The following is an 18,667-nucleotide window of genomic DNA, read 5'->3' as shown; positions in this document are numbered from 1 at the left end:
CATGCGATGAAGTTAGGTTTTACCTAAACAAGAGACACCGATGATGACAAAAATATGTAAATTTTAAAAATGGAAATTTGGAATGAATTCCTAAATTTGCACAACTATCAGGAGGTTTTGTATAGATTTTGAGTCAAAGTAGATAGATTTGCAAGTTTAGAGCACCAGTTGTTCATCTATTCTATCCAAAGATTGTTACATTGCTTACCTATTTATTAAGGTGTCTCGTATTTAAGTAGTATCTTTCAAAAAGCATTGATGTGAAGACATCAGCAACTGTAGAATCCAGTCCTTTCATGGTAGTCTGGTACAGAGACCTCACTGGTAAAAATATGTGAGGTGTTTCTAACTTTATTTGGTTTTGCTTCTCTTTTCAGTCAGTTGCTTTTGTTACGCTTTTCTCCACTGAATTAACAATCTGTTTAGTGCTTGATATTTTCTCCATCCAAGCATTGTAATCAAGTCAACTTTCAATCTTCTTTAGAAAATAGTTTTCTTCTTTAGAAAATAGTTTGAGTGTGATAGAATAAAAAGCTCAAAACACCAATTGTCCAGAATTCCATTTATTGACTTGATTTGTCAAATTCATCATGCATGCATGTTCAGGTGAAGAGCACTGCTCCTGTTTTGCACATAAGATGCTGAATAAGAGAAATTCTAAAGCAGAGGAACGTCAAAGACATAAGTAGTTTCAATGATTAAAGAAACATTCCTGCTCAAGACTGACTTATTCCTAAAAGACATTAGGCAGTTGATAGTTTTTTATTGCATTCCCTCTAGATAGACCTGTGAAAGATATGACTCATGTTTTAGACCATGAGTGCAGTTGCTACCTCAGTATCTTCATTTAAATTGATCCTCCTTGACCTGGTTAGGTAATTGGCTCCCTATTCAGACTAAATGCACTGTTTTTTCCAAATTAACAAAAAGAAGAATTATTTTTTTTTTTGACCTTTACAAGGAGATACCAAGGAGAAAAGAAAATAAACACCTTTTTTGAGATCCTTGAACCATACATTTTTTTTCCTGTATACGTGTCTCCTCCTGTGCTTAACAATATTTCCTATCTCCTCTCAGGCTTTTCTCTATTCCTCTTCTAGCTACTTTTAGTGTTCCCTAAAAGAAAGTTGCACTATCTCTTTTTTTAGCAGAACAATGCCCTTTTCCTAGTTTACCATTTCCTACACATGAATGTAGCATTACCAAAAAGACACTTCTTTAATCTGGTTTCCCCAGCTGGCCTTCATTGTTCTGTGTTATGTTGTTCATTTAGTATTGTCCTGTTCTAATAATTCCATCCAGTGTCATTGTTTAATAAAAGGCCAAAAAAATCTTGGTAATGGTGGCAGAAAAGGTGGGGAGGATTGAATGGTTTGAATGGTAGAAACAATGGCAGGAACAAATTAATCAATTTGGCTTGTGGAACTACACTTTCTGGATTTCTGTTGGGTAGAGCAGTTGGGACCACTTGCTAGTTTGCCTTCTGTTTAGCAATGTGGGTGGGAACAGGAGCACTCATTCTTGTCACATGCGCCCAGTAAGAGGAAAAAAAAAAATAGGATAAGCATTGATATCTAACTTCATCTATGAGTACTGCCAGGGTGCAATATTGTGCTAAAGTAAAACAGGACAGCAAAATAATAAAATGAATAATAAGAAACAGTTGACCAATCCACATCATGTTGCAAATGTTCTCTTATATATGCACTAATACCATCCATGGCCTTGTTCTGAGCAATGGTCGCCTTAGATTTTCCTATTAACAACCCCTAACATCTGCAAGTTGCAATATACTTTTAGTGTAATTTGGTTACTGTGGTGATGAGTGATAGCAAGAGCTTCACAAAAGATTCTTTGAAAGTCCCCTCATGCTAAAGAGAAGTGAATAATACATCCTAAAAGAAAGATCCAATTCATTTTGCCTTATTGGAACAACTATTTCCAATTCACTGAGTGATAGAAATTATTTTGATCCTTTTTCTGCTAATGTATAGTGTTTGTAGCATTAGCTGTTCTGGTATATAATAGAGCTAGATCTATTGGTAATCTAAGATTTACTGCATCTTCTGGTAAATGTTCCACATAATTACTGTTGTTCTACATAGCTAGTCTGTTAAGAAAACTGTTAGAGGCTCACATACTTATCTATAATTGGTTTAGGATAAATTAGCTATGTTTACCTTGCAGTTTACAATTCTGAGTTTAAAGTATTCCAGCTGTGATTTCAAAAGTCTACATATTTTTGTAAAGTATAATTTATTCTTTTATGACTATTTTTAATTCGGTTGATTCAAATTACTAACAAAATGCAGAATCAATACATACTACTACTTCAGAATACAGAATAGATTTATTATCAAGTTAACGTTATTGCTACAGCAAATTATAAAAAAGGAGACTGATTGGTAAGTATGTGTGAGGAAGGTGGTTTAAATTAGAATACCAAAGCACGAGATATGTAAAAAGCATATTTGCTACATAGTGTTCCAGAAGTAAATAGAAGTAAATTCCTAGCTGCTGTAATTCCATTGTATCCTTGACATTGCAGAACTACAGAGTTAATTGTCTAAAATACTTAGGTAGCTCATAACTGTTGAGATATGCATGCAGATTAGTAAGCCCCTGCCTGGGGTTACAATAACTGAACAGAAAGAACATGGGAAACTACTGAACATAGTGAGAAGTTGCTGAGCTTAAGGAGTAACTGAGTGGCTGACAAATGTTACAGATAACACCAAGAGGGAAGACTAGATTTCACAGATAGTTAAGGGAGAATTTTGTGAGAGACAGGAGAACTTTACAAATAATTAAAGGGGGGAACTGGACACATTTTGTCAATTATTTTCTTTCAAGTCCAACAGAGACTGGGTAACCATTACCCAAAGCCAAGATTACCTAGGAAACCATATCAGAAATACTGAATTTGTGTATAAAGGCAACAAAACTGGGGCCAATGGGGACAAACAGTTAGGTAAGAGTTGTTTATCTGGGAGAAAAAAAGGATGAAGAAGGTAGGGATCAAGGTGGACAGGAGAAGTACAAATATGGGAAAATGCAGAGAAAAGGTGATAAAAGGGCTGGATGAATGTAAGCAGGCTGCAGCTCATTATGCTTCTCTGGATGAGCCTGTGTCTGATCACTGCAGTCCCTTTTCTTTACTACTTCTTTACTGTTTTTTACCACCCTTCCTGGTGGGCAGGGGTGGGCTTTTAAGATGGACTAGCCAGCAACTAGAATGATACCTAGATCTGGAATGACTCAAGGTCTGAGCCAGCAAGTTGGCAAGAAGTTCCGGATCCAAGTATAGATATCAGACAGTCTTAAAGCCTATGCAGATATTTGAGGGATCCATTAATATGGGTGTATTTATGCATTTAGAAAAAGAGGCGGGGGGTGTTTGCTATTGAACTTCAGTACTGACTAGCCAGAAAGAAGGAAAATGTTTGAGCCATTGTTGCTGTTCTTTCTTGTTGAGTGGTGTTTATGTTTTTGTGCAGAGAAAGGCACTGCTCTTCATGTTGATCCATGTGGGCACTGTGTCTGTAGTGTGTGCGTACGTGTGATTGCATGTGCACCTACTGAGAGTACATTCAACTCCACTACTGGCTGGATCTATAAACAGGAATGTGAAGAATCTCCTTGGTCTGAAAGTCCACTGGATCCAGGTTCCCTTAATAATAATCACTGCAAGGGAGATGTTCAGTGACTATTCAGTGTCTCCTGGGACTATGGTTCCCCTTCTCCTCCTCCCTTTGCTAACAGATTAGTTTAGTCACTCTTACACATTTCTAACATGTTTATTCAGCAAAACAAACAAAACGTACAGGAATATTTTAAGTCCTTTGCTATTTAAATGATGATAGTTTAAGGTGTCCCAGTCAGTTACTAGAACTTCACAGTGTAAACAATTTAAGAAAAACACAGCCTCTCAATCCCTCCTAAAATTTAAAGAAAAAGGAAGGAAAAAAAAGGAAATCATAGGGAAATACAAATTAGTGACAAATTATTGTTTATGGGCAGCATATTAAGAAGCATCATTCATTCAAAGACTCCCTAATTTTTTTGCGTTTATTTCTTCTAGGTCCATTTTGTGAGGAACCTGGTGATCCTTGTGCATCTCAGCCGTGCCTGAACAGGGGCATATGCCAATATAATCAGCCAGGATATATTTGTGATTGTCCTGCTGGTTTTCTTGGTCAAAATTGTGAAATTGATATCAACGAATGTTCTTCAAGGCCATGTCAGAACAGAGGTACATGTATAGATTTGCCAAATGTAAGTATAAACTTCAGAGATCCCTATTTGAACATAATATAGAATCACTGAATAATAGAATGGTTTGGATTGGAAGGGACCTTTAAAGATCATCTAGTTCCAACCCTCCTGCTGTGGGCAGGAACATTTTCCGCTAGACCAGGTTACTCAAAGCCCTATCCAACCTGATCCTGAACACTTCCAGGTATGGGGCATCCTCAGCTTCTCTGGGAAATCTGTTCCAGTGTCTCACCGCCCTCACTGTAAAAAGTTTATTCCTTCACCTAACCTAAATCTATAATTTTTCAGTTTAATATTATTATTCTTTCTGGTATCACTATAGATCCTTTTAAAAAATCTCTCTCCATCTTTCTTATAAGCCCCCTATAAGTACTGAAAGATCTATTCAAGATCTACTAGAGCATTCTCTTTTCAGGGTTGAACAACCCCACTTGTCTCAGCTTTTCTCTATAGCCATTTTCGTGGCACACTTCTGGACTTACTCTAACAAGTACATGTCTGTCTTATGCTGGGATTCCCAGATATGAAGATAGTACTCCAGGTAGCATCTCATGAAAGCAGAGTGGGAAAATCAGCTCCCTCAGCCTGTTGGCCACACTTCTTTTCATGCAGCCCAGGATACAATTGGCTTTCTGGGCTGCAAGCTCACATTGTTAGCTCATATCCATTTTTTTTATCCACCAGTATCCCCACGTCCTTCTCCACAGGGCTGCTCTTAATACATTCATCATCATCTGTCCTGATACTGGTGATTGCCCTGACCCAGGTACAGGACCTTAGACTTGACCTTGTTGAACTCATGAGGTTCACATGGGCCTACTCCTCAAGCCTGTCAAGGTCCCTCTGTATGGGACCACTTCCCTTTAGTGAATAAACTGTACCACTCATCTTGGTGAAAACTTGCTCAGGGTGCACTCAGTCCCACTGTCTGTGTCATTAATCAAGATGTTGAACAGTACCAGACCCAGTACAGGTCCATGTACTACTTGTTACTGATCTCCATTTGGACATTGAACTGTTGATTGCAAGTCTTTGGAAATGGCCATCCAGCCAATTCCTTATCCATTGAATCCGTATCTCTCCAATTTAGCAGCAATGATGTGTGCAATGATGTCAAAGGCCTTACAGAAGTAGATGGCATCGTTTCCTCTTCCCTTATCCATCAGTAAAGTCACTCTGCCACAGAAAGCCACCTAAGAAGTCAGGCATGATTCTCCCTTTGTGAAACCATGTTGGTGGTTTCTAATCAACTCCCTGTCATCCACATGTCTTGAACACAGCTTCCAAGAGGTTCTGTTCCATGAAAGTGGTTGTTTCCTCTTCTTGCTTTTCCTATGGTATCTGGTTCTATTTTTTTTTTTTTTTTTTAATTAGAATGAATTCATGTAGACTCACAAAGGTTTGATAATAGACTCATATCTGGTTATATTTAAAACTTCATTGTCAACCTTCTTTTATTAGCATGACTATTGCAAATAGCAGTGATTACACAGAACCAAAATAGTGAAAGAAGAGTTCAAAAGATCATTATCACATACCAGTGATACATACTCACCCACAGAGAAAAAAAAAAAGAGACATCTAAATTGCTGAACAAATTGATAGATTTCTAAATGATGCAATCTATCTAAGTATTTTGCCTATTAGATAAACTATCACATACTATTTTGTACAATCATTTCTGTAGAGAAACAGATCGGGTAGTTTGATTCACATGTATAGAAATATCTCAGTAGGTGTAAAAATGAAGTATTCTGATCATGCCTTTAAGACCAATTCTAAAGAAACACCTGAACATTTTCAGCTGTTTGTTTGGGTTTTTCTTAAAAACTTTCTGTTCTTACTGTGTAAATTAAAGATTGCAGTGACTGAGAGATATGTTTCTCTATCACAGAGAAGCACAGTCTCTGTTCTTCATATTGAAGGGGAAAAATGATACTACACCATTTTCTTTCCTACTCTAGCTAGTGAATATCCTTTGGTATATGATGTACCTGGTGCACTGTCACTATTCAACAGATGCAAATGTTACATTGGAACAAATTCAGAAATTAGGAAAAAAAACCAAATGAATTAAAAAAACCCTCCTTCTTGATTCAGTTAGGAAATCACAAAGCCAGCCAAATTTAGAGCTGGTATATTTCCAGACAGCAAACCCAACTATGGTATAATCTGTGCTGGAAGGCCTATTCCACTTGCCCTAAATTATGTTTGTAACCTATCTGGGGCTAAAACTGCTTTTTGTTCTGTCTTTGTAGACTGTTTAATATGATGAAACCCTGTCCTAGTTAGGTCTTTATAGTAATGGAAGTAAACACTGATTTTTTTATTGCCTTGGGTACAACAAATAATTGTTTCTTATTTCCTTCTTTTTTATAGGATGTGGCATGTATTTGTCTGTCAGTATTCACTGGCAAGTTCTGTGAGAGAATACTGAATCCATGTGAATTATTGCCTTGCTTAAATAATGCTACTTGTGTATCTGATCAGCAGAACTATAAGTGCCGGTAAGATTAGAAATTAATTTATTTCAGTATTCCATTGGATGACTTGATGCTATCCCACTGATTGCAGAAAGAAAATACACTATCAGCCACAGAGAACACAGAAAAATATAAATTCTTAACATTTTTTTTTTATTTAGTTTTGGTGCTGTATTGTGTTAGCCTTTTTGACAACTCTAGAAGTGCTACAAAAAAGAATGTGTTTAAGAAGTTATAAATTGTTTCATCTTTAATACTGTAACATAAAATATATAAAACGGCACATTGATGGCATGTATACTACAGGTACTACTTTCAGAGTGCATGATGTTTATGTTGTTTGTGAAAGGTCAAGAAAACTGATTTAATTTCTAATTCACAGACATGCATTAATAGGTCTTAGATCGATCCTTCAAGCAGCATATTAGGAAGTGTTTTATTCAGAAAGATCATGCTAAAATTTATCCACTTGAAAATAACAGAAGTAACCTGGTATATAATTTCATCTCACTTTAAATAGTTTTTAGATATTTTCTTACACCATTAAGAGTACAATTTTTCTTCTTCCTATTTTCTTGGCTTTTATCTGGCTGCCTGAAGTAAGTTCTGGTAAACATTACCGAAGTGCAGTAAACAACTTTCAAATATTAGGATATTCATAAAAGCAGAAAATTGAAAGCTGTTGTACACAGAATTCTGAAAACACATTCTAACTGAACTTACAAACTGCAAATACGTAACAGAAGTACAGAGCATAAAGTTACAGTCCATCATAAGAAATTCAGCTGAGAAGTCTGGAAAGTAAACTATAAGTAGAACTAAGTTTACAGTTTTCCCAAAGAAGGAAAAAAGCCTTATAATTGTATTTACATTTATATCTAACTACATACACACAAACATGTACACACACATACTCAGTTAGATCTTTCCATATAGATATGTATATCTATATATGCACAGAACAATAGTGTTATCATTTATTTTCCAATATTTTAAACCAAGATATAAGCTACTAATAGTTTACTGTTATATAGTCAGTCTTTTACACACTATGTTGTTGCATGAATTAGTATGAAAGGATGCCTGAAGTTTACATTTTAAAATATGCATAATATGAACAATTAATGTCAAGATATAGATTATCTTTCTTTTAAAAAAACTTATTTAAAAAAAAATCCGTGTACAATGCAGATTGAATAATCTATAATTTCACAAAGCACTGGTAGAAATGGTTTGTACCATGAAAGTCATTGTACAGTAGAAATTGGTTAATGAAAATAGCTATGGAAAGGCATGGTGATTTAACAGTCTTTCCATTGATATACCTTGTGACAATAAAAGTGGAAGGCATGATTTAGATCAAATTAACAGAAAGCAAAAATGGGCAATTAAGAATCCATTTGTATTGATTATCAAAATAATCACTTAAGTTACGTGGTAAAGCTAGGTGCTAGAGATTTTAGTTTGGGGCTCAGATGGTACAATACTGTTTTCTTCTAATATCAGGTATTAAGATCCTATTAATATCATTGCTGCTTAGTTTTTACTTTTAATATTTGTGTATTATTCATGCATTCAGTTTTGCTACCTGTAAAATACACATTTGACAAGACAGGCAAGACACATTTGTGGAGAGCTAGTTTGAGAAATGGGACAGGTTATACACTTACTATTTTTGACACTAAGAACTTGGTAAAAAGGGCAAATAACATTCTAAAGAGAACACTGTGGATAAAGTAATGGAGAGTGCCTCTGTCAGCTTTGTACAAAGTCAAGTGCTTGGCCCTGTGCATACCATTTAAGAAAAGACTTTGGATGGTGTTCAATCCACATGGTTTTCCCTAGCATCCAAGCTGCACACCAAACTTCCTTAGTGAAGGAAGAACTCCAGAAAATGACTCATCTCTTCCAAAAAGACATACCCAGGACAGGTGGGATGAAGCATCCTCTGGATGTTCCCAATTTTCTCTGTACAGAGGGACACAGAAAGCCTTGACTGCTGTCCTAAACCTGATACTAAAACTGCAGACTTTTATCATTTGTAAAATATGGCAGCATTGGAATTTAGGTTCAGTAGAATAGAACAGCCCAGCTTGGAAGAAACCTCAAAAGACCATTTGGTTCAACCTTTTGTGGGAAAGGGAGCTTAGATGAGATTATCGATCACCCTGTTGAAAAGCATATTGAAAACCTCCAGTACTCAGCCTTAGTTTTCCCATTCAGTCCATGAAGGCTCCTATTAGTGATTGCAATATTTTTTACTGTTTGTTGTTAATAAATTGAAAATTATTCCCTCGTTTGCTGTTAAATTAAAATCAGGTTTATACCACTTAATCCAAAATATTTAATAAGTGTAAATTCTGTGTATATTTTGCCTGTATACTTTGGAACGAGACATTTAGGTGAGACAAAGCATTTTGAGGGAATATGAATAATGTACTTTTCACAAGGAGATCAGATTGTTTGTGAGAGCTGAAGTCTTGCCAAAGTCAGAGTCCTGAAATGTAGAGGAGGTGCCAACTTCTAGAGAGGGACAAGAGTCAGCAGGGTTTTCTATTTTTAGGATTCAAAATTCTCCTTGTAAATTACATCTTACTTACCTACTTAAATAACAGAATTTAGAAAGAGGAGTTATAGGAACAGTGGTTTAACAGTTTCAGTTTTAGGTCACAAAGTTGGGAGTTTTCTGGCTATGAGTCATGTTTTAATTTGCTTTACCCAAAGGAAACCTACCATGAAGTATGTTGCTTTATTTGGGAGATTTGAGGCCACTCATTCAAAGTTTCAAGTGGCAGTTTTGTTTAATTTTTAGTAATCATTGTCAAAGACTGTAGGTTATGACTATGTCTATTTACTCCACAAAAACCTGCATGTGTTTCATTCAGTTTAATACTACTACCTGATCCACTTTTAGGAATTTAACATTTTAAATAAATGTAATTTTTTAGCTCACATGCATATACAAATTCAAATAATAGCTGAATTGACCTTTTTATTCCCTTATGTTTTGTTTTACTTTATGTGCTTCTCATGCCTAAGCTGCATTCTACTTATAACCATCACCATCTCAGCTTCTACCTGCTTGTCTTTTCTTCTTTGAGAAAGCAGTAGTTATATGTTTAGAATGGAAAACCAAACAGACTCAATTTAATTTTCCCCACTTCAGTTATGATGTATGACTATCTTGTATTCTAATTCCATCCCTTCAGTCTTGATATCATATACAGCTTTGTGCTAAGAATGTAATAGTAACATATTTTTTTCCTTAAATGTCAAAATTTAAGGTGAATTCAAGTAGGCAGTGAACAAGGATATCCATCACAATAAATTGTGATTGTTTACCTTGTATCTTCTTCTATTATCCATTTTTTTTAGGACAATAAAAAGTCACAGAAAATGGATTCTGAGAATATTCGTTCTGTTAGTGTAATCTTTGGAACTTTACTGTCAACTTTCTTGCTATTAATTTACTGTTATGGTCTCTGGCATTGGTATGTGTATTGCCAAACAATGATAAAAACAAAAACAGGAAAAATGAGCAAATATAAAAATTAGGAAAAGTAGTTTCTAGAATTGGCTTACTAAATTACATATTTTTAGAAAGTCATAGATTACCTAAATAAATTGAACCAAGAAAGTTAGGAGCATTTTCACCTGATTGCCGATCATAGGTAAAAACAAATCAGTAAAACAAATGTTATAATTTAGTTGCCCTGGTTCGGGTTTCAGTGTTATTTAAAAATCAAATTATAACAAAATATACATTTTTATTTTATTTTACATTTTATTTTTACATTTATTTTATATTTTATATTCCTTTTATATATAAATATAATATATGGATGAATAGTGCTATAATATAAAAGAAACAAATACTCTGTTGATGAGTACTTCTGTTCAGAGGGGAAAATAAATATGCAACTAACTGATATCTTCGACCATGCTAAAATAAAAGCAACTAAGTATTATAAAAAACTCCCTTTAGCTACAATATGTGAACTGGAAATTTTTTAAGAATAGACTTTGCAAGAACTTTGACTCCAAGTAATTGAAATGGCAGCAATATAATTATAGAATTTACATACAGCAATTTTTTTCAAGAGGGGAGTGAGGATTATGTAGTCCATTGTCACTTTCATAGAGTGTCTTCCTGTGGTTGTTTCTATACTGGCCTCAAATAATATAACTATTTAGAGAAGGTCTGGCCGTACCCATCTACCTCTGTCCAAATGGTTCTACGTATGGATTATGTGGATGGTCTCTAGGGGTTTCTGGTGAAATGCAGCCTGTTTAACACTTCAGCAATGGTTAATAAATGACTTAAGCTTCCAGACATTGCAAATGCCTCTGTGCATCTTTAACTGATTTAGAAAACAGGGTTAACTCAGATACTTTCTATTGAATATTGTTGCCTGACTATTTGCTATTGAAAACATATAATTTACTTTTGTATGTTACGTAACTGTGAGAAGTTTCATACTTTCTGAAACCAGAGATTGCATTATTTACAAAAAGGGGAAACACAGGCAACATGACTGAACCTCATATCCATTAGGAGCAAGAGTACAGAAAAACCAGAAGCAATTCTGTGTCACCTTCATGACTGCCAGCTTCTGGGCTGAGTCATTAAATAAAATACCTCTCAGAAAAAGCTAAAGAAACTTTTAGGTTCTTTCACAAAAACAAACTTTCAGCTAACCAGCCATTTCCTTTCTCTTCAACTTAAATCTTTTATTTCCATGCTACCAGAAAGAGCCTTTAAACAGAGGAAGATGTTAAGTATTTCTGTAAGAATGTATGGAGTGAATTTGACCAAAATTTTATATCTATCAAAACACAGAAGAGAGTTGTGGTCCGGATTTCACTTTTTGCACATTTTGAGAAAGATATAAATACTTAAATATTTTTCTATGCTGTTCCATTATTTCTTTTGGGTAAGACTTGTTTACTATCCATTTGAATCTCATATTTTTTCTTTGTGTACAGGAGATTTTTTGAACACTGGAGTGCTAAATAAGAAAAGGGTCTTCTCATATTAATGACAAGTGCTGACTTGAAGCAGAAGAAATATCTGCAGTTCCTTTTACCATAGAAGAGTTTTCCACAGCTCCATTGGCATCACACAGAAATAAGTCACACAAGCAGAATGCTAGGGTTTGTCTTTAAAAAAAACAAAACTGAATTGTAATTAAGAAACAGAAAAACAACTGTGCACTGTTCTCTCCACAGATTCCCTACGTTGTTGTTCCTTTACATACCTAAGCACGTCATTATTGACTGCTCTTTGTTAATCATTAGTAATGATTGATGCTAACTGCTTTAAACCTCATTTATCATCGTATTTCTAATTTTTCTCTCTGGTGGTTTAACTGACCCACCCTTTCTAATAGATTTCCAAAACCTCTTTTTATAGCTTTTTACTAAATATTGCCTCATTCTAGGTTGTTTTTTGTTTCCAGAAGATTATATGAAGTATTGGTGTGAACAGGCTTCAATTAATGAAAAAAAAATACTTTATGGAGAAACAAAAATATCCAGAATCATGCAACTGATTTTTAATTGCTTGAAAACATATTTTTTTTAATTTATAATAACACATGAGATCTGTTTTGTTACTGCAAAATATTATTTAATAGAATTATGGAACATAATTAAATACAATTACTTTTTAAAATGCAAGTCCTCTAAAATACACTGGTGTATTTGCAGCTGCATGCCAGGATTCACTGGAAAGAACTGTGAGGAAGTAATTGACTACTGCAGGCTGCTCAGCATCAACTGTCTGAATGAAGGATTGTGTCTTAACATAATTGGAGGATTCACTGTAAGTAATTTAATACATGTTAAACTAATTCTGTGCTCCAAATTATAAAAGCTTCAGACAAGCAGAACTTGAAATTCATTCATTACTCTGAGAGACAAGAGGGACATACATTTATGTGTTTTGTTTATTTAAATCAATAACACAAGGACAATTCAGTTCGATAATATGGAATTTTTTAAAACTTTTCTACTAAGACCATGTTTAGTACTATATCAAGTAAGAGAAATGAAGAGTATTTTTATTGTAAATAGAATATATAACTAATTGTGGTCCTGTGTTATTATCCACAGAAATTATAATCACAGCTGTGTTGCAGCCTTTAAAAATACGTTGTTTGAATTGAGAACATCTGTTGCCGTTGTTTTAATGGAAGTCAAACTAGTATTCTAAACATAAGCAAGTTTAAACATAATACAAAGTAGAAATTTGATGAAGAAACTGCAGTGCGGTGAGGTTGATTCCAACTGACAATTTGAAAAAAACTACTTCGGCTTTACTCTCAAAATAACCCCTGAAAATGTTGAGCAAGATCCATCATGTACCAAGATTCTGCTGGCCATAGCTTGTCAAAAGAGAGGAAATAATAACTTCTCCAAGAGCAGTAACTGGGAACAACTTAAAGGTTACTCTAAAAAACCACTCACAGAATCACAGCTGGTTGAGTTTGGAAAGGACCTTTAGAGGTCATCTTGTCCACCACTCTGCACAAGCAGGGCCACCTAAAGCCATTTATACAGTTCTAGTCCACTTATCTGTTTGGGTGTTCAGACAAAATGTATTAGTATTATTGTTACTCCTTGCTTCAAGGAGTAGGAAGAGTAGTCTACTCTGTAAGGGAAGGAAAGCTGGAACAAAGGGTGACAGCAAGGCTGGCAGGGACAGTGTCCTTACCAACAAAGTGCACAGTCCTTCAATACCCACAAGAACACAGCAAATCCACAGATTCACCTGGAAGTCCAGTGATAACTAGACAAGTCTGTAGCGATGAAACAGGTTTGCAGTCAAGCTGGGTAGTCAAGTCAACAGATCAGAATCAGCAGGATACAAAGCTGGATGCAGGTGTACTGTCTGGAAAGGGTCTAGTGCAAAGGCCTGAGCTTATACAGCTCACGAGTAGATGAATGAAAGCGTAGACATCTCAGAGGTGAGCTCTGTTTTCACAGTAGGGTGATCCAAGGTGACAGTGCTGCGCTGCATCAGAGCTGACCTTGAACACAGGCAGTTAAAGCTGTGAGAGAGGGGAAAGAGGTCACCAAAGAAGAGAGCAGAGAAAGATGACTATAGCCAGGTCAGGCCAATTACAGCCTCTTGATGCATTCAAGGTCCTGACAGTTTCTGTGAAAATTCCTTGCATGTAATTATTCACTCAGTCCAAATATCTTTGCCTTCCTTTTAGTCACAAAAGCTAGAGGTTTCAAAGATTAGGAAATACTTAGAATTAAAATAGTATAGTTTTATTTTTTCAATATTGCTGTAATGGTTATTGGCATAAGTCCTTGATCACTAATTAGTATTAATTATAAGTAACTAATGCTAATAGTTACTCTGCTTACATTGATTATATTCAGTAATTTTCTATATGTTTCTAAAATTATTTCCACCTTTATTAAGAAATCCCTCTGACTAATGTATGTTAACTTTAAGCTAGATAATAATGCTGTTGCAGGAAGCATTTGCTGATGTTGCTGTTGAGTCAGACAAACATGGAAAATGTTACTTCTCAGGAAATGGAGCTTCTCTTGCATTTCATATTTTACTATTTCATATTTTTCCATCTCAATTCTTATATTTCTTAATTTAGGGTACAGCTGTGGCAGTAACAAATAATTCCCTCTGTCCTTTCTGTTGTTGCTCATTATCTTAGCAACTACAGTCCTAATGTTTATATTGAGATAAGATTTATCAATAGAAAAATAGTGTGTAGTTGCATAATCAATTCCAGTTTTCATTAAGCTATGTTAACAGATCACATTAGACAAAGCGGATTTAATAAGATGACCTGACAGGTAGTGATGGAAAAATATTTTCTGCTGCAATTCACTCATTAAGAAAAATAAATCATTTAATGAAGCCAGTACAATTCTAATGGATTAAAAAAGAAAAAAAAAAAAAAAAAGAAATCTAGACCTTGATGACACTTCCATGGGTATAGCCAATCAGATGTATTGACACAGGAAAGATGTGTTGTTTACAAATAGTTGTGTGTTCTGCTTTTTGTAGCACACACCACATATTCCCTGTCTCATCCAGATGAAGCAGAAGATACCACAGTTTGTGTAGCTGATATGAATGGTATGAACAACTGCCAACAGGACTGTAAAAGATCTAGAATTCTGGCTAAGATAATTTTGGATTTTCTTTTTCCAAAATTAGAAAAAATACAAACTGATTAAAATATTAATACAGTATTTGGCTTATAGGTTTGAAAGTCTGTGAAGTAGTTATACTTGTTTTTAGATTTTACTTAGATATTTTTGTAAACCATATTAAATTAAGTAAAACCTGAGTGAATAGTCAAAGAGGAAAATGATTTTCAAATAGGAGTTATTGTCCCCTGTGAGTGTTTTTAACGGAAATCATGGCAATTTGGTTTTGGACTAGTTATTTGTAGCACTTTGACATAGCAGAAAATACAAAACTCTGTTGAAATGTGCAGATGACCACAGAAGATTATAGTATAGTTAATAATAAGCAAATCTGATCAGGATTTCTTGGTAGGCTAAACCACTTTAGAAAAAAAAAAATTCTAAGAGAGGCAAATGCAGTGCTGTATGCATTGGAAAAAGTGTGAGTTACATGATAGTGACTGTTTCCTGACAATGACAAAGACAACTTTGTGCTCAAGGTGGATATTAAATTTGAATGACACTATTGATAAGGACAGAAAGACAATCCTTGTAGTTAACAGAGCACTTGTATACAGAAGCATTTGTAAGTGGTTATACTTCTGTGACTGTCAGTGAAGGTTATATAATCTAAATCTTTTTAACAAGGTTGAAAAACTAGGAAACTATTAACACTGAGTTTTATGGGAAAATAACATTTTAAAACTATATTCTCAAAAGTACATGAAGGTTCACAAAGCTAAGACAGTCCATAGGCTATCAGCTTTCCCCAGAAGAAAAACTGTAGAACAGTTGTATTTAAAATATTTAACTCTAGGTACCAAAATATATTGAAGCCACATTAGCCAGGAAGTGCTAACAGCATTGTGCATAGTTCTGTACAGCTGCTTCTTCTATTCACTACTGATTATACCAGGAGCATTTTCCAAAATGGTTAGGTAATAAAGTATGGTGTAATACAGTGTATTAGCAGTTTTCCATCAGATCGATGCCAGGTGACACCTGTCCTGTTCTTGTGAATAACTCCACCAGACATTAAATTTCATGAGCATCTATTACTGTGTGATACAAAACCCAAAACTCCCACAGAAGGCTGAAAAACTTATTGTGCATTGCTTCTAGTAGTCAATGCATCAGACTCATTCAACTGATATTAAAAGGTTGGGAAAAGGATTATACTTCCCAGAGTTGCCATGAATAGCCAAAACATTAAAAAAAACCCCACTTTATTTGGCCTCTGTAGATGGCCAAACATATGATGTTTACTTCATTAGATGTTGCTAAAACACAGAAAGACAAGATTGCAGCCTTGCCTCAATTTAAGAAATCTGGATATAATTTCTACATATCATTTTAACAGGTGACAAACACTCTGTTTAAACTTTACAGATCTTCCTCTTTCAAAAAATATTGTTATGTAAAATTCTATTATTTACTACTGATTTTTCAATGATTGCAAACCACCCCCCTACTGAATTTTTCCTGTTTTGTAGGTGCAATGGTGGAATATTTTTTTTTAAGATTTATTTAATCCCTGTTAAACTTCTGAAGAAAATATAATAAAGCTTATTTTTCTTTGGTATCCATCACATAGGAAATGTTTTAATTAATACTATCCGGATTTGGCAGCTTTATCCTAAACACCTTGCCCTACTCTGTATTAGAAGACATGTGCCACTGTTTTAAAGAAAAATTTAAATTAAAACATTTTTAACATAAACCATATTTTTACAGTTACCCAAGTATGTACCAATTGCAGTTCCCAGCAAGCATTTCAATAAAAATAATCATCTGCATTATTTTGACAATATAATAACCTGCTTCTTAAAAAATATTTTTCCAAAAGTGTACCCACATGAAAACATTTAAATAGATATTTCTATTCTCATGGCAACATTTATGTTTCTTAAATGGATTTTATAAATTAAAAGTCAGTGTTCCTAATTTGCAGTTGAAAGTATTTCCTCAGCATTTTTAATCTGAGCGTCTAAAACAATTTATGGCTATAGGTATCTGTTACTCTTACGTTTATGTGAAGGCAGGGAAAAGATGAAGAATTCTCAAAGGACAGCTGATGGAAGAAAGAGCTGTTGTTTCTTTTGTGCTAATCATACTGCTGCCACATGCTAACTGCCTGGAGGCATGTAGTTGTTTGGGTAGAGTTCTCCCAGTGAATTAGAATGGCATCAGCAAAGCCTCTGGCACAAGGACACTGGGCAGTAAAAGCAGGTGAAGAGTGTATACAATCAAGGAATCACGTGGGGATATAAAGCTTTCTTCTAGGTCCCAAGAGGGAATCAGATATCTATTTATCCATAGCAAGTGTCTTAGATTGAGGTGAAAAGAATTATCTCTGCCTAAGATCCCATGTTTTCTCCTGAATCATTAGTATTAAAAAAAAAAAAAAAAATCAAAGATACTGAAAAAACATGTTAAACTAATCTAGTGAAATATGAGGATAACAAAACTGTCAATTATTGAATTTTGGAAGCCAAGAAAAAAGTGTGGTTTCTGGAAAACTGTAGGGGGAAAGTCAAGGATATGAAGGCTGTGAAGTTTCTGGCATACCAGCTGTCCTTACATTCTAGGGAGAAACCACTGAATTGCATAAGATTTACAGAATTCACATACAGAAAACCGCATATGGTTTTCTACAGAAGTGCATTTGAGGGAGAAGAAGGTGCAGCCCTACAACATTTGCAAGCAGGAGGTTAGGAATAGCTGCACACTCTCCTATTTCTGCTCTGCCATACACTTCTTATGGAAAGGCATGCAGATTAAAAAGGTATTCCACCTCTTGCAGGGTGTAAAAATGCTCATTAATAGTTGTTTTTTGGTTTTTGTTTTTTTCCTGACAGCCCTTTAATATGTTATGATCAACTACCTTTCAACTTATATGGTCTGCATTATGTATCTAACTCTATTTTGTCAATACAGCTTTCTCCCATTACCCTGACAAACCACTGATTCATGTAAGGTTACGTGCTTACAGCTAACAAAGGAATTCAGTTATATAGACACAAAAACTGAAGGTAAAAGATGAAGTGAAAGCAATGCCATTGTAAGGTCCATTTCCATTTGCCTGCACTACAGTTGAGACAAGAACTACACAAATTATAGATATTGCCTGAATAGCAGGGCTGTCTTGGCAAGCAGCATTAAAGAAAGAGGCAATAATCTGTGTTACCATTCTGGGTTTTACAATTACACCTACTGCTGGTCATTCAAAGCAAATATTTAAATTTCCTTTGAGAAGCTGTACTGACACATGCATGTGAAATTTTATATTGGAATCATTGTCAATGGATGTCCTGGTGCCTTCCAAAAGAGCAGCAGGAATTCCTGCCAGTTTCTGGCTAGTGTTCATACAGTGCAGTGGAAGTAGATTGTGTTGTTAAGGGGGAGTGAAGCTAAGCAAAAAGCAGTAACGGTTTTAACTTCTGAAAGTAATTTTCAGACTACGTGTTCTGTAAACATCAGATGTTTACATGTGTTTGGGGAACACTGATTGATAAAAGCATGTACCAACATGCAGACCTTTCAGAGAATTGTTCCCCAGTCACTTAATTTTTCCTTTCTTACATGGACACATATATAATAGTATATATCAAATAGTATGATCCACAGTAACAGGGTAGAAAAAATAATGTATGTCCCGGTTTCAGCTATGATAGAGTTAATCTTCTTAGTAGCTGGTGCAGTGCTGTGTATTGGATTTAGTGTGAGAAAAATGTTGACAG

At 34.9% G+C, this 18,667-nt stretch overlaps 1 protein-coding gene across 1 annotated transcript in view; it reads left to right on the top strand.

Annotated features, from left to right (window-relative positions):
* EYS (eyes shut homolog) overlaps positions 1-18,667 on the top strand; it is an 871,402-nt gene that overhangs the window by 60,234 nt on the left and 792,501 nt on the right. The window contains exons 3-5 of the mRNA XM_027787807.2: positions 4,082-4,275; positions 6,655-6,782; positions 12,468-12,582. Of these exons, the coding sequence (XP_027643608.2) occupies positions 4,082-4,275; positions 6,655-6,782; positions 12,468-12,582 (437 nt within the window). The remainder of the gene's footprint in view (positions 1-4,081; positions 4,276-6,654; positions 6,783-12,467; positions 12,583-18,667) is intronic.

Source organism: Falco peregrinus, chromosome 7 (assembly GCF_023634155.1).
Source record: "Falco peregrinus isolate bFalPer1 chromosome 7, bFalPer1.pri, whole genome shotgun sequence".
NCBI lineage: Eukaryota > Metazoa > Chordata > Aves > Falconiformes > Falconidae > Falco > Falco peregrinus.
Note: the sequence above shows the minus strand (reverse complement) of the source record. Positions and strands in the feature narration are given on the sequence as shown.